The 18,097-nt window shown below is 29.3% G+C and overlaps 1 protein-coding gene across 1 annotated transcript; it reads left to right on the top strand.

Annotated features, from left to right (window-relative positions):
- Positions 1–373: 373 nt before the first annotated feature.
- LOC105832695 lies at positions 374–18,020 on the top strand. The gene is made up of 11 exons (XM_012673869.3): positions 374–811; positions 5,169–5,191; positions 5,457–5,530; positions 6,913–7,276; positions 8,190–8,683; positions 9,547–9,851; positions 10,341–10,522; positions 10,765–10,890; positions 11,811–11,870; positions 11,953–12,078; positions 15,080–18,020. Exons 1-11 carry the CDS (start codon positions 789–791, stop codon positions 17,821–17,823), a joined length of 4,521 nt encoding a protein of 1,506 aa, XP_012529323.1. The 5' UTR covers positions 374–788; the 3' UTR covers positions 17,824–18,020.
- Positions 18,021–18,097: the final 77 nt, after the last annotated feature.

The raw sequence follows: 18,097 nt of genomic DNA, 5'->3' as shown, positions 1-18,097 counted from the left end.
TATTTCTTTTCGAGAAACCATTATGCAGTGTCGTCCCATTCTAAGTAATAAATATTTTATAATTGTGAGTTTAGAATCAATTAAATAATTCATATTGACAAATATAATCGTTAAATTTTTAATTAAAAATGTTGATTATAAATATACTTAGCGTACAAAATGTAAATGACGGCACTTTTTTCTTTACATATAAAATACAATAATCTTTTAGATTGATCGACAAAAGGATTGAGATTATTTGATACACTTGACCGGCGATATCGCGAATAATAGGAAATATGTTGTTTCGCACATATTGGAATCTTAAAATAGATACGAGCTATTTTGGCGAGTAGCGGCGAACGGACGGACGGCGAGCGGCGAAAGACGGTCTCGGCCCGCGGTAACCAGCGCGAGGGCAACGCAACGCGGTGATCAAATCGGTAAAGATGTAAGACCGTGGATTCACATCGTCAGCTCTGCGTGCCAGTCCGTAAAGTCACGACGACGAGGTCTGGTCTGAGCGCCGGGCGCATCGAAGCGACGAATCCGTAGTAGCTGCGGGCGCGCGCTAGTGTCGGCATCGGTGCTGCTTGTATCCCTTTTAATATCTACCTTCTCGGCCAACTTTTGGATTCCCAAAAGTAGTATAGAAAACCGGTTCCCCTCCTTCTTTCTTTCTCTCTCTCTCTCTCTCTCTCTCTCTCTCTCTCTCTCTCTTTTTCTTTATCTCTTTATCTCTTTCTCTCTTTGCTGGTGAATAGCGACGTAAGAAATCGACAGTTAGTGAATTAAGAATTATCTTGGATATGAATTCTTCGACCTTTGTCGGGTAAGATTTTATCATCTATTCCAATTTTGTGAATTCGCTGTTGAAGCGCGCGCGGCTGTTTGAGTTATCATTTTTCAAATTGTTAGAAATAAGTATGTAGCGCCCTAGTAGCATAAAACATTGGCACAATATTGGGAAGTAATGTAAAGGCAATATTCCCAATATTGATTTAATATTGTAAAGTAGACGCTTTATCTTATTTACCCAATTTGTCTAAGCAGCAATATTGATTCAATATTGGTTTAATATTGGATCAATGCTGAACCAATCAATTAGAGATTAATTAGATTCTAATTTGCAACCAATATTTTATGACCAATATTGGCGTTACGTTGTGAAAACATTGTCCAATGCACTCTCAATATAACCAATGTTTAACCAATATTAGCCAATATATTGCTAATGTATTGTGTTACTAGGGCACTTTGTTTTAAAAAGGATGGATATACATCAGAAAAAAATAAGGAAAAACAATAAGAGTATTCTCACCTGTATAAGAAAAAGGTTGTCGAGAGCAGATTAAATAAGTTACTTACATTATTTAAAATTGCCGGCAATCTTACAATTAGTATTGAGTTTACCGAATTGAATTGCTTGCAATTCAACATATGTATTGGAAGTATAATTAAATTTTAGAATAAATATCAGTTGCATTGGAAGTTTAACATTATTTTGTGTAATGTTTACGTTTTGTCGAGAAATACATACACATACGCACATACGCATAAAATGAAAAAAGAGCAAACCTCACGGAAGGAGGAGAGATAGAACTCGTTTTTCGATAGCCATGTATCGGATCGAGTGTCGCAAGGCCAGATCGGCCTTGCTGTCGTGTCTCAAGGAGATCACATATTTCACAGTCAAAAGAGAAAGACGAGTGATGCTCGCTCGACGAAAAGATTTCGTTTAAGGCGCAGCTTTTTCGCGAGTCGGCGCATTTTTGCACCCAGTCATGCCATTAACGCCTTGCGCGCATTTCGGCACACGTTTCAGTCAAAGAGATATCTCTGTTTCGAGTAAAAAAAAAATTATTTGGACTAGGTGCTCGTGATAACATTTTCTTGCGTTACTAATAGCGGTATTTTATTTTTTTAAATATAGTTAACATACGTATTTAAAATCCGAATTTTTTGTACTGAGAGAAAAGTATTTTTTGGTATGTAATTATAATAGAATGTTAAAATAATTATGACTAGAAGCTACATATATTTTTACAGTTATTATTGCTATGATAGTAATGATAATTAACATAACGTAAAACTAGTGTTTGTTATTATCGTAATTTAAATGTAATTGGCATCAAAATAAATGTAATTTATAATTTATAATTTTCAATTAAATTTAAAGGAAACATAAAAATAATTTTTTATTAGTGTAACATTGTTATGTTATTATTAGTAACAGTGTAGTATCAAAACCGTAACTATATAATATAAATGTTACTATAATGCTGTATAAATACAACAAATATACATTTATATCACATCTGTATCTATATTACATCGGTATTTACTAGATAGTAACTATAAAAATGGTGCTTTTAATTATTTTCAATTGTAACAATAAATATAAAATATTTTTCTCTCAGTGTGGTCGACTACGAATAATCTCTTTATTCTTCAGTTGATTGTGAGAGGATTTCACGTTTATCGCGTATTTGCTACGGTGTTAGAAATCCTAAAAATAAAATGATTGGAAGCGTTTAATAATGTGAGACTCTACTGCGCAAGTCTTGCGTGCTAAAATTACTCTCGCTCGTGTATCTACCTAAAAACATTTCTACTTGCTGTGGCTCATTGGCTGGGTTCCGAGCGTTGTGGCGCGGCGTGGCCGCCATCGGCATGACCGATTTGATTCGCCATGACCGAACTTTTCTGAGAAACTTCCAAAGCAAATGGAATTTTGTATTTTCTATAATAATATGATGAGGAAAAGAATAATAAAAAGATTAGCGGACAATTCTTTTTAAGAAGACGATAGCGATAGTCTGAAAAAAATTTTTAATTTGTTAGAATAATAAATACACTGGAGAGCCCATAAGTTTTACTGTGTGGCTAAAATAGAAAATTAAAAACAAACTTTTATTTGTAGTGATGATATTAGTCATTGATGCTGATGAAATATGACTAGTGTACAATGTAAATTTATATAAATAATATTTACAGAAATTATACATATTTATAGTAAAAGTATATAAAATTGTGTTTTTATAAAAAATTAGTATTTTTATCTCTCTAATTATGCAAATATATCTTTATTAATATAAATTTTTACAAAAATTGCAATAACAATAGTATTTTTATGTAAACGTACAAATTTTTGTAGCATAATGTCAGATATTGCAGCCATTGTATATTATAATATATAATGGCAATCTTTGACATTATAGTTGTAGATTTTTATATTTGATAACAGTAAAAATAAAAATTGTAAGTATAATAATTTATTAACGAATTATTAGGTACATTCAATATATGCACAAATATTTTTATAAATTAAACTTCTATTGCAAATTTATCTTTGCTAATTGTTTAATTGTACATTTTTAACAGTGAGACCTAAAATTACATGTAAATTTTTTATACTACAATATATCGCGAATAGTTTATTTATGCCAAAATAACGTAGAAGAAGCTGGCAAATTTTCCACGAGAAGCACTGTCTTTTTCAACGAAACATCTGTAAAATCTGTTGAAATTGAGAGTCACGTGCTGTAATGGTCGTGCCAAGATAAAAACGCCTGCGCTCACAGTATTAGATTTGACTCCAAAATTCTATTATTAAAATTTTCAACTTCTTTCACTCATTACCAAAAAAGAGATTTGATTCGTGAAAGAATCATTTGTATGTATCTTTTCATTAAATATCTTATTAATAAATTTAAATAGATAAAAATTATCTACACCTATGTTTTATTATCAGAATATAACATACAAGCAGATGTATAGAAAAGGTCAACAATATTGACACATTATTTTCTCTTTAATATTTCTTAAAAAAAAAACCGCATTATGAGAAAAATATGTGAAAGAAAAGAATAAATCATTTAATTTTAAGAAGCTACAATGTAAAATGATTTAATACTCAGCAATATACTCATTATTGTTTAAACTTGTAACTTGCAAAAGAAAATTATAATAAATGTTATTATTTTAAGAATTTGTTTTTATTAGATTTTTTATTAAAAAGTTTTGAATGACGCTAAAACATTTAAACTATTATATAAGTTTTTATATTTTTTTATTTACTCAGGCGAATTATGTTTTTAACAGTATTAATATAATGTAATGTTTAACTTTTGAGAAATGAGAGAGTGGCGCTTTAGAAGTCCAATATTGGCGACTTTTTTCTAGACATTAAATTAAATCATTATTATGTGATTTTATTTTTTTTTTGCAAAGATTTATTATCTTGAGTATTAGCATAGATTTTACACAGAAATAGATTGTATTCATAATTTAAAAATAAATTTAAAATACATGCACTGTAATTCTAGCAGTCAGTGTTATTTAATCCTTTTAAAGAAATGTTCTCCTAAAAAAACATTTTAATCAGTTTACACGTAATTTTTAAGACTAAAGAAGTGAGCGGCTAAATATTTTTTGTGTTGTCAATTTAATTATAGCAATTGTTTCACATGTATATTGAAAGGACCGATAAATTTTGCTATTAATAGCTATAATAATTATTATACGAAATAAAAATTTTATAAAATAATTAAGAATCTTTTGGAACTTTTACTTTCAATTGTTTTATTAATCACGATTGTTATAATTTAAATATTTATAAATGCTAATCGATAACGTTAAATTTGTATGTATTTGTATGAAATGTACATACGTGTGCAAAGTATGAATACGTAAGATGACTCATCTTTGAAGTAGTTGCATTCCAGTGATAAGATAGCAATGTCTCATGCAAACGAAGAAGACTGAATTAATTATTTCTTCCAAATGTGTTTTTGAAGAAACATACTATGAAAGAAATAATTTTTAGTTTACTTGAATATATTATAATGCTGCATTGCATATATTATATAAAGAGTAAGTTGTAGTCTGATTATGTGATTAAATGTTTAAATTATAACAAAATTTGTACAGTTTAATTTTGTGTTGGCTGACATACTAAAGATAAATATTTATATATATTAATAAATTATGTAGAAATTAGCTACAAAATATAGGGATTTTTGTATATCATAATGCAGACATTGTTTTTATGAAGAAGTTATTTTATGATATATTTAATATCTCTATTTATGCAAAGTTACTAAAGTACTCTTTGTTATATATTTAGTTAAAAAATATTATTTAATTACTTTCTTTATATTAATAAATTATTTGATTTTTATTTACAGAAACCCGGATGTCATGATTGCAGGTATATACACACGTCACACTTCTTTCTAATCCAAAAGAACATTTTGATATAAATTTGTTATATTGAAATTAAAAGTCTGCAAATAATAAATAATTGTCTTCACTTAGCAAATATAATATGATAACAAATAATAAAATTAAGTATTGGTACATTGAGCATTAATGAAATTACATTTTAATAAGTCTACATTAGAACAAAGTCAATTAATTACATTGTTTCTTTATATATTGTGTTGTATTTTTCATAATCTGTAACCCGATTTTAGGGCCACCTCCACCGCCACCTCCTCCACCTCCTGCGTCTGGTCACTTGCCAGCTATGAGGATAAATACTGCTGAGGTGAGTTAAACTAAAACGCGAATTAATATAACAAGAATCAATAATATTGTAGCATTGGGTGATCCATTTATTAAATGTTAAAAATTTATTTAACTTGTAAGACTTTTCAAAGAGAATATCCGTGAATGGCTCAAAAGCAAAAATAATAAATTTTTATAACTAAATATTAAGTCCATTATATTATAGAAAAGTTATAAACTAAGCCATTTAAAGTTACAATCGATCTATAAAACGATTATTTACAATAACTTGAAATTTGTCCAAATTTGAATCCAAATCTGATATTAAATCTGATAAATTAAAAAAATAGAATAAAATCAAAATATAATATTAATATTAAAATATTCTACTTTTCATAAAAATCTCAAGCTGTAACGTCGCGATACCAAATATGTATATACATCAAAAAGACGATGTGATTACGTCACTGCATAAACGTTGTGAAACACACTATCAAGCTTTGAAATTTCTACGTTAAACAAACTTCCGAGTAAAATATCTCAGGATCTAAAGCTGCATTTAAAAATCCAATAATTTTTTTTTAAAGTTTATAATGTTGATGTAAGTTGGATTGATGACCAGTTCGAATAGAATTAGTTAATTCCAAGTTTTAAGGAATGCAAATATACATATTATACAAAATAAATACATTGTATTAAGAGTACTAAGGAAGTTTCTCATGATTTTTATATAAGGAATTTAAATCTCATAGAAAATTTTACAAGATAAAAAATGTACGCTAAATACATAAGAACATAAATGTATTCATCTTTATCAAAATTAACAGCTAATGAATGAATATGAAATCGATTTAATTAACCAAGAACTATTGGAAGACAGATCTAAAATTGAAAAGAAAGATCGACTTTTATAAATACTGTTAGATTTGTTTAATAAAATGTTAGTTCTTTTTGTTATAGCTATTATAATTTTACGCAATTCTAAGTTGTATGCATAAACTTGAAAACATACTGAAGTACTAATTATAGAAATAAAACACAGACAAAAATTACCAATATCTATTATATATTATTTTGTTTTCGGATTATATTTCTTGCGCAAAACTAAAAATAAATTTTTGAGGACATAAATTATAATATAAAAGTGCCTTATATCAAATAATATAGCTGTTTTGATAACTTTTAATATTGTTTCAAATTATGAAATAATTGAGTTTATTGTAAAATAACTAAAAATAAGTATTTAACAAAATAAATTTCAAAAAACCAATATAATAGACTAAAATATAATATTTTTTCTTTTCTTTTCATATGAGGCATACATACAAGTTAAAGATTACTTGAAAAATTCCTAAAAACTTTTTAATTTGATGTTTTCTTGTTGACTTGTAACAAATACACTTTTTGATTCATCGCATATAGAACACAACAGCAAAAAGGCCGCAAGTAGTTAACAACGATGCTTATGAGCCGCCGGCAGCCATCCAGAATGCCATGCTAACCAAGGATAAAAAACCCTTTACTTATACTCCGGGTATGGGTGGTAAATTGGATCTCTCACAGATTCGCAGTCCACGAATGGCAAGAAGAGTGGCGAAAAATGCTAATGACGAAGGTATAGAGGGACCACCGAAATCTGCTATCGAGTCAAAGCCTACATCGCCTGCAGCTTCTTCCGCAACGAATCTCTTGATGCCTCAAGTCGCAGTGCCTGTTTTTCCTTCCAATGTGCCACCCCCGCCTCCTAATAGGATGTCATCTTCAATCAACAGAACAATGTCGAATGGTACTCATCTATTTTACTTTTCTCTCGGACTTTTTTACTGAAAATTGTTATGCAATATATAATGTGTCTCACAGCCATTAAATAATATTTTAATAACGTGATCCGGTGTTAATATTAGTATAAAAAAAATACTGAAAGAAAAATTATCTTATAATTGTAGGTAATGTTGTAAGTAATTTTATTCTTAAAAAAATTTAAGTAGAGGAAAAGATGATATTAGCGCTTTCACTCATTTTTTGTACAATATAAATTTTATTAATAATCAATATTTTAAATTAAAATTTTAACGAACGATTATATTTGTGTCATTATATTTAATCAAATATTGGATTTAGAGTTATGAAATATTTATTACTCAGGATATTTTATTTATAAAAATATAATGAGGCTGCACACTGGGTCAAAGAAAAACAAGAATAATAATGTGATTTTTCCACAAAAATAGATAAAATCTTTGTTTTTTTAAAAAAAATAAGCCATATAAAGAAATATATATATTTATTCAAAATAAAGAAAAAATATTACAATATATGCAACTATAGTATATAACATTTCCGCACATAGATTGTAGTTTCGAACATTTATAATACACGTAATGTGAACTATATAGATTAGTAAAACTATAATCAAACTTACCGATTCCACATAAATTAATTTGTTGTAATAATAGTGATAATATTTATAAAGTTTGTTCTATGAATATACCGTTAATTGCTTTTACACAATTTTTTGTTGAGCAATCATCTTAGTTAATTAATTATAAACTTTGAATTCATGCAGCTACAGCTTTGCCGAATTATTAATTTAAAAACTAATATATTTTTTCCGTATATTATTTCTTGAGACATTCTATATGTATTTAATAAAATTATATAATGGATATGAGAAATGTTTGAATATTTCTTATGCATAGCTGTAGATAAATCAATTGAACCAGCAAGGAACATTACAAAGGTGGTAGACAAACCAATTGAACCAGTAAGGAACATCACAAAGGTGGACACAAAAATAGTACCGATTCCAATCACGTCCAGTCAGTCAAGCACTCCCGAAAGTCCAGGCACTCCAACACAGGTTACCTTGGCAAAGGCTCCTACTCCTTGGATGCAAAATAAAAACAAGCCACAGGAAGAACTGCCTGAATGGGCTAAACGTACCAGTACGAATAAAACGGTCGGTAGTGATCCGTTGGAGAACGCATTTTCTCCAGTTCATGTCCAAGTTCAGCAATCGTCTCCGCAATATTCACAAGTGAAGCAAAAGCAAGATCAAAAACCGTATTCGAATCCGCAGCAACAAATGAAGCCGCAACAGTTATCTCAACAGTCGCAACAGCAAAGGCAGAATACCAATTCCATAGCGTCACAACAAACCAAACCGCAACAAGAACGCATTATACCTATCCAAGTAAGTTGATTTTTAAGCCCGCTTTTTAAAATATCCCTAATAGGACAACATTTACTAAATTATATAAAATTTTGCATAAAAATTATAATCAGCAATTAATATAGATATATCTATAAAAATAAAATTATTAATCTTTTATAAAATATTAATAACAGTTTGTGTAATTAATGTCGAACTAATATCTCAACTAAAATATAATGATATAATAAATTATTTTATTGTTATGAGTAATATATTTTCAAAATTAAATTTGGAAATAATGTATTCAACAATTGAAAAAATATTTTAGCTGTATTATGTATAAAACAGAGATTTGTTTAAAAATGTAAATAATTCATGTACAAAAATGCACATTTATTTTTAAGTTATAATATAGAAATTTTGCAATATAAAATATTATACATTTAGCATGGTAAAATTTTAAATAAATGATCAAACAGCTTTTAAAATAATTGTAAAATATTTATACCTGAAATTTGGATTTATCTCATTTTTAAGGAGTATTTTTAAAGAAGTATTTTTAAATTTAAAAATGTTTTAATAGTTTTGACGATATTTGTTTAAAAGAAAATAAATAAATATAATTTTCTTTAAAGTAGTAAATATCTCCTTAATATGTGAGACGCGCTTACTAAAAAATAAGTAGTATTTTTATTATTATCTATATTTATTTATATTTTAATGTAATTAAAAAAATTATTAAAATTGGAGGGGAACACTAACAATCAGTTGTGTTCCCTTGTTAGCTCAATTATTGCGAAACTGTCTTCAATTCATGATGCCATTATTGTGCAATATTTATACAATGTACCTATTGAGGATGGTTTTATCTGTCATTTTCTTAATGTTATGACGTGCTTTAGATTGAAGATAGACCTTCAGTATTTGATGTGAAGCGTGAATCTGGTCATCATCAGTTTAAGCAGCCTCCAACTATGCATCATCAGCAACGATGGGGTCAAGTGCCTGCACAACATACATTGGATAATCAAGCGCAAAATTATCAGCGAGATCAAAACCCATCGCAAATTTATGTCACATCTCCATCTCCGCAGCCACAACAATCAGTTGGAACGACTTATATCATCCCCCTTGTAGTAGAAGGTAGCGAGAAAAGAACGGTGCCAAGTACGGAAAATAATATTAAGATTGGGAAACCAGTAAGAGTGTAAGTTAAAAATTAAATTAAATAGGCGCGCACACGTAAAGAAAGATATTAAAAGAATAAGAATATTAGAAAAATATTAAAAGCAGAAATATTAGAAGTATAAGTATGTATATAGAGAGAATTTTCTTTTAGAATTTACTTTTAAAATCATAGTAGTCGTGGGATAGCATGAATCTTAAAAAAATTTATTATCAGTAAAATTTTAGTACTTTTTAATTTTATTAAAAACTATTCTGTTTTATAATTAACTTCTTTTTTGCATATTATTAAGATTTCTTAAGAGATTTAATACGCAAAACAACTTTGATAACATAATTAAAATTAGCATTTGATATATAATAAGTATGTTAAAGTTTATTATATAAATTATAAAAATAATTTTAAATAAGTCATTAAAATTTTTTAAAACAAATTTGTCATTCGTTTATAATTCAATTGCGATTTTATTTTAAATATTGATTTATAAGTAAATTAAAATTCTTGAGACAGAGCACAACAGCGAAGTATTGACCTTACTCAACAAGAGCCTGGTCCGGTTCAATCGCGATCATTTCGTGTCCTTCAGAAAATTACGGACACCGACGATTCTAGTGATGTTGGTACAGAACAAATACGTAGAATGGAATTAAGTGAAGATGAAAAACTACTCATGAATAAATTTAAAGAGCAAGGTAAAATAATATTATTTAAGCTTATACAATTTTGATTTTTTCCACAATGATATATCAATAATATACATATAATATATAGAAAAATATATTTATTTAATAATTTATGTAAATTATTATTAATATAATTTAATTAGTTTTAATTAATTTTAATAAAATTTTGTAATTTAACTTTTTAAATTAAATCATTGTTTGTAAATTCTAGGCTGGTAAAAATATTACATTTTTGAAATTATATTTTATAGTTGATCATGAAACTTATCTCCATCAAGAGAAAGATCCGAGATACCGTGGTGCAGCCATACCTTCACGAGCTTTTCGTTTTTTACAAAATATGACAGATTCGAACGATACTTCAGTAATTAACGCTGGTAAATTCTTTTATACATACAAAATATTTGAATCTAAAAACGCTACACTTTTATTAATTGCAAGTATTTATATTAAAAATTCAGATTTTTTTCGTCATTTTTTAAATATATCTTTATTAGAGCGTTTTTTAATTTTTTATTAAAGTAATTTTTGATTCAGGTAAAAAATTGCTAAATTAATTGTAAGTATTTCTTTTAAATATAGAACAATTAGTAACTTTTTATATATTGTTCAGTTTTTCGAAAATATATAAGAAACTTACTTATACTTTATGAAACCTACTTCCATATAGTACCGAAATTTGTTGGAAATACCTTAGAAATATTTAAAACAATTAAAAAGTAAAACGTTTTACCTATTCAAAAAACATTTTTATGAAATGTACATTCGATAAAAGTTGCGAAATATGTGTATGTCTTCAACGTTTCTGAGACAACTTTGGAATAACAAAATATCGCGATTCTTGCACTTTTTATAAATCTTAATTGTAGAAAAATTGCTAAAAGATTATTTTAAAAAACTGCAAACCTTTCTGAGATATTGTTAAAAGTTTTTGAAATAATTGAAATTATTTAGCAATAAAGCAAGATCATATTTTAAAATATTGTTGACCGTAATTTTTTGTTTATAAGAAATTTATAATAAATATTATTCTCTGTGTATAATAAATATTTCTGAAATATTTAAACTTTATTTCTTAATAAAAAAGTATGTACTTCAGAATACTATTTCTTTATTGTATGTGATAAATTTTAGAAATCTTTCTATTGTGTAACATTTCATATGACATTTTGTTGAATTCTCTCAGAATTATTAGTAATTTTCTGTCCGTAACAATCGGTGCTGTAAAAGTAATAATCTACTTAAATTATTAGATATGGTAATATAAATAATATAAGTATATTTCTATATGTTATAGCGCCACATAATGTACAGAACGCAACAAATAAGCGGCAAAATAGAAATTCTAAGTCGTTCGGTAAGTATTATAAAAATAAGTTTTACTTTCTAACTTAGTCGAAACAACTGAAATATAATAATTTTGGCTTGTGATAATTCAGAAGAGATACAAGCAAATTTGCCGCCTAGTGAACAACAAGTACAAGAACCGAAGAAATACATGGGTAGTGCAATTCCTTCTCGATCCTTCAGGATATTACAAGCAATGACAGCATCAGAAAATGATGGTAAATATGGTTAAAATATTTATTCTTTACAAAATCTTATTGATCGGATATTTAAAAAAATGTTATGAATATCATAAATATCCAGATAGCACAGAGAGTTTCAAAAGAATTCAATTGTATATCACCAATTATAAATTATTTTTGCATCTCAAAAAGAATTCATAATTGATGACATACAATTGAGTTCTTTTTTAACTCTCTGTGCTATCTGGGTAGTCTTTTTTACACATTTCTTAAAGGATTCAAAGTTTAAAAAATATTTACATTACTTTATAACCTTCTTACGTAATATATTTAACATATACATATAAATTAATAATTTATTTTTGTATGACATACACATTTTTTGTTCATAAATTAATTGTAGAAGCTTATTTATCTGTGTATATTAATACATTATGATAAGTGCTTTATATTCTAATGACTACTTTATTGGTATAACATACGTCACATTTGCTCAAATTTCCCCATTCTGTGTTCACAGGAGTAATAAAATGTTCTTAATATATATTTATATACATCTATATGCACGCGCACGCACATATGCAACATACACGCACGCACGTACGCAAGCACGCACGCACGCACGCACGCACGCACGCACGCACGCACGCACGCACGCACGCACGCACGCACGCACGCACATACGCACGACGTACGCACATACATACACACGACGCACGCACGCAAACACACACACACACACACACACACAGAGAGAGAGAGAGAGAGAGAGAGGGAGGGGAGAAGAAAGAGGAGAGAAAAATAGATCAAACAAAATGTTATGCAGACTAATATCAGAGAAACCATGAAATAATAACAATATAACTAAATAATAAAACTATATATAATGATAAATATAAAAAATATATGCATAATAATAAATACGACTTGTTCAATGTTTTTAAATGTTTTTAAATGTTTTTGAATACAATTTATTTTTGGAATGCTTTCTAAGAGAAGATAATATTGATAATTTCAAAGTACAGAAGTTAAATAACTTTTATTTAAAAAATATTTATTTTTTTAAATCATACAAAATTAAAAGTTATATAGATTTTAAAAATAAAATATTTATGGTATTGTATAAATTGATTTATAAATTTAAAATAAAATTTATTTTTTAATTTTATTTTATATTAATTTTTCAAAAAATATAGATATAAAAAAATGATAACAAAGTGCGCTATCATCTTTATTAGCACATTTGAAAAATCGATTAATGTTTTTATGTTTTCTGATTTAAGGTGCCATTATATTAACACATTTTGGCACATATAATTTCTGGAAAAATTACATGTTTGAATTAATTTTATTTAAAAAAGAAATTAAAATTTTATTTAAAATACAACAAAATTTATTTAAAATTTTATTAAAAAATTTTATTTTTATCTTTAAATTAATCCAATTAAAAGAGTAGGAAAATTACCGGTAAAACAGGACAATTTTAGCATCTCCTTAATTGCATTTACAGAATTAAAAATTCTTCTCCAGAATTAAAGTATAAATGATAACGATTTTGTAGGAAAAAACGAAAAAAAATTTTTAATTGTCGGCTTCTGGCGTCGACTCGTAACAAAATGTGCTTGATGTAAAAATGTTAGAATTTGTACGCAGCCTGGGTTGCTGTTGAGTGAACATGTAGAAACAATATTACGCTTTTAGATTGAATGTAGGCGTTCAATAAAAAAGTTTAATGAATATGAAAATTTCGTGTCTGAAAAGAGCAACCTAAAAAAACTTTTTTAATTCTCAGTATAAAGTTTAATTTATAAGCTGATATTAATACATGTACATATTTTAATTCTGGAAAAGGATTTCCAAATCTGTAAAAGAAATACATACAATATTTTGTTAATGATGTGCATGAATGACTTTACATTATCGAGCTCGATCAGACGAGCAGTTTAGCATCCCCTCTTCTGTTGAAATTCTTCAGTTAAATATTATCAAAAATAACAAATTGATTTGCTACGACATCTAAATGTCAATCGGTTTGTTGGAATCATTTAAAATTTTCCTTTGAACACAGGATAAGTAAGTTTTCTCATTTTCTCTGAATAATGTCGCTTTATTCCTTATTAATATACCAATTTTACCAAAATAAAATATGCTGCTGTATATGTACCCCGATAGGACAATATTTATTAAATTATATAACGAAGTCTTGCATAAAAATTTTAATCTGCAATTACGTAAATATTTACAAAAAAAAATAAATGCAGAAGTTTTGACGTTTTATAAAATACTAATGTTGTTTGCGCAATTCATTTCAAAATAGTATTTCGGCAAAACTATAATAATATGGCGAATTATCTTACAATTAATGGTATATTTACAAAATTAAATTTGATAAGAAATTAATCAATAAATGAAAAAATATTTTAACTTATTATATATAATATAGTATGTATAAAACATTTAGAAATATAATTAAATCATATATATGTTTACAAAGAAGCATAATTATTCCTAACTTATAATTTAGAAATTTTTATTGTAGTATTATAAAATTTTTATTATATATAATGTAGAAATATTGCAACATAAAATATATATTTAGTATGACAACATTTAAAAAATAAAAATTAAATGGTTTTTAAATAATTGTAAAATATTGACACCTAAAATAATATTTGTTAAAATAATATTTTAGTTCGAGCACTGCGTTATGGTAAATTATGTATTTTAGCACAATTATTGCAAAATTTTTGTAAATTTACATATTATTATTTAAAATTTTGTAATATTTGTACAATGTGCCTATCGGGGTATAAGGGGAAAAGGGAAAGTGAAATATAAAAGTGAAACTCAAAATATAATGAAATTAGATGCATTTTCGATTTAGCCAATTTTCTGTTTACAAAGTTATTCTGTAAATCAAGCGATTAAGAGAAGGAAATTTGAAGCAGAAAAATAAAGACGACACGCACGGCTCTGTCTTACGCTCTGTGTGTAACAATTTAACTCTCTTCTGAATGGATTGTGCTGTTTGTTGTAGCCACACAAGAAAATCGTCAAGCAGATTACACCTGTCGAACAGAGAATAACTTGCCAGGCAATCAGCAAGATGTATTCTTCTCTCCTCAACCCGTTTCCTTCTGGTCGCATTCCGAAGGTTGGTGGGGCTATTATCCCGTGCAATGTAATGCTCCATTCAATAAGCCCGCGAACGGGGCGGACGAACACTCTTTTCCTTACCTACGATATCCAGACAAAAACGCGTATATTGGATATGAATTTTTTTATCCGGTTTACGATGAAAACTTTGCGGACGTGGCACAGACGAAAGGTATAGACCAAAAAAATTCTTCAGGCCAGTACGTTACCGTAATTTGCCCTCAAGCAGGTTGCAATGATGTCCAACAATCGCACGTTGATACAAATAACTGTAACTATATTCACAATTGTTGTATCACTCGCCACCCGTCACCTGCTCGGAACGATAGATATTTTATGCCAGACAACATGGCCAATAAAGCAGAAAATACTTTGCCCAACGAGATTAATCATTTGGATGCACAGTCAAGTGGGACGTTCGATCCCAAAAATGTCTGTGAGAACAAAGATAAAAATTATATGATGGCAATGAATATAGTTGATGAAGAGGACGGCATATCGGATAATCCCAAAACTCGTATCTTCAATAACATTGAAAAATCTAGGAAAACATTCGGTCTGCACATCAACGTGCCTAATTACACATACATAGACACTAGTGACTCTAGCAATTCTAACGATTGCAGCGATTCCAACGATTCCAGCGACTCCAGCGATTCTATTTCCGACAATGAGCATTTTTCGGATTTAAAGTATAACGATACTTCCAATAACATTTTGTCCAGTAGCGATTCGGATTCGTATGAGGGTTACTCTGTGGGTTTAAATCCTTACAACAAAGTGAAGAAAGATCAATGCATTATTTCTTCTGATAAGAACTGCACTGATTTCACCGTTCATTCGGAATGCTCGATCAGCGATGATCATTCATATGAATATTCGCAAAACGATTTTGAAAATACTCACAGAGATAAAATACTTCCTAAAGGGAACTATATTGATTGTTCGAACGATCAAAATTCTTGCGCGATGTTAAAACAAGATTCCATGTGCACAACACAGAAAGACTACACTGATAATCAAAGTAATCTCAATTCTTGCTCTAGTAAGATAAATTCCATAAATAATCGCGTGTCGAATACGCGCTCTGATGAAGAGAGCTCGACAACTGACAACATCAATTCTCATGAGTTGAACGTAATTCGTGAGGATGTAGAACGGTCGAGTTCTGAGAGTCTTCATTATGAGAGTAAGAAGAAGATTGATGAACGGAATGAAACTTCTTTTGAGATGACTGACGATCCGCCTGACGACACCGAAATTACTATGGTCAGTGTGAGTTTGCCCCTAAAATTTAAGTTTTCCGTATCCGAGAACAATGAAGACGTCACTACTGTGACAGTCGGGAACAGTAAAATAATGGCAGAGAAATCTTGCGGCGAATATTCCATGAAAAAGGATGAGAATAATGAAAATGACGATGTTTGCGTTAATTTTCATATTGGCAATGACACCAGCGTAGATTTTACCGTGAAAAAACATGCATCTGATGTGATCTGTCCAACAACAAAGACAGAGAATAAGGCGAGAATTGAGACTGCGATACCGCAAGTGGATTTCACTTTTAAAAGAGATTCAACGAATGATAATGAAATTAACTGCACGGAACAAAACACGGAAATAGAATTTCCAGTAACGAAAACAGACTGCCAGGAAATAATAGAATTAGTGTCGGAAAATGCCGATATCACTTCTGAGTTAACAATGGCTTCGGAAGATGTATTAGTGAACGATGAAAATTGCATTCAAACAAAATTTATTTGTAATAATTTCGAACATAATGATATCAACAGGACGACCGCTGAGTCGGAATCTGTCACGTCCGAAGGTTTTTGGATGCAAAATTTTGAAACACTTCAGGATGTCGATCAAACAAATCAAACAAATCAGCAGAATTGTTGCGTAATTGTGGATAATAATATTGATCGATGCATTGACCCGGAACTTTCATGTCAGACAGACACAAACTATCTGATGGTTGTTCAGGATTCTCGTGAAGATACTGATGACGAAGATAGTGGAGTTACTTCTGATACAAGCCGAATGATATCTGAGAATGACACGGAGTGCCGTGAGCTCGACACAGACTCGGAATGTACCATTTCGAAAAACCCCAAAAAGTACCAACGAACACAAACACACTCGCGACTTTTCCGGCTTCTAAACAACAATTCTATTTTGTCCGATTGTAAGGCAGATTCCTGCTCCAAAAAGGAATACCTTAGTTTACCACTTAAGACGAACTACGATGACAGTTATTGTTCTAATTATTCCAGTGGTTTAACATCTCCTGAATATTCGCCCATTCACGAGCAATCTTGTCGAAAGTTTCACGACGCGACGATAAACGGAAATACCGTGTATTTAGCGGACGTTAAGCGCCACCATTCGGCGCGCCAACAATCGGAACAGATTCCTTCGAAAAGTAACTCAGATTTCCCAGTTTGGAAGAGCACGAAATTACCTAGCCCACAGGAGCATGATGTTATGCCGTCTTTAGCTTTCAAGATCCTGAATAGTAAGACGCCTCTTTGGACCTACAAGGTGAACGTACTGTGTCCAAGAATCAAGAGTACAAAAAGCGTACCGCAAGCCTTGTTGGCACGACAAATCGATAAGAACTAACGAATTCGTTGTCGGTGATTCCTCCTTATCCTGATGTCCTTATGCGAATACTAAACCAACTTATTGCTGATAGCCGTAGAGCGGAACGAGGCCGTGTGTTTGCCGCTGCGAGCGACCGCTCTCTCCACGATCCACGGGACATATTTTTTTCTCGATTCTCTTCACAAGACAGGGCTGAGTATGCCCAAGGCACTCTACGGGCTACGTGATTTTTTTTTCTATCGGTATATATCGTTTCCATATATTCGTGTATCATTCTTGATTTCTTCTCCAC

The sequence above is a fragment of the Monomorium pharaonis genome, chromosome 3, assembly GCF_013373865.1.
Source record: "Monomorium pharaonis isolate MP-MQ-018 chromosome 3, ASM1337386v2, whole genome shotgun sequence".
NCBI lineage: Eukaryota > Metazoa > Arthropoda > Insecta > Hymenoptera > Formicidae > Monomorium > Monomorium pharaonis.
Note: the sequence above shows the minus strand (reverse complement) of the source record. Positions and strands in the feature narration are given on the sequence as shown.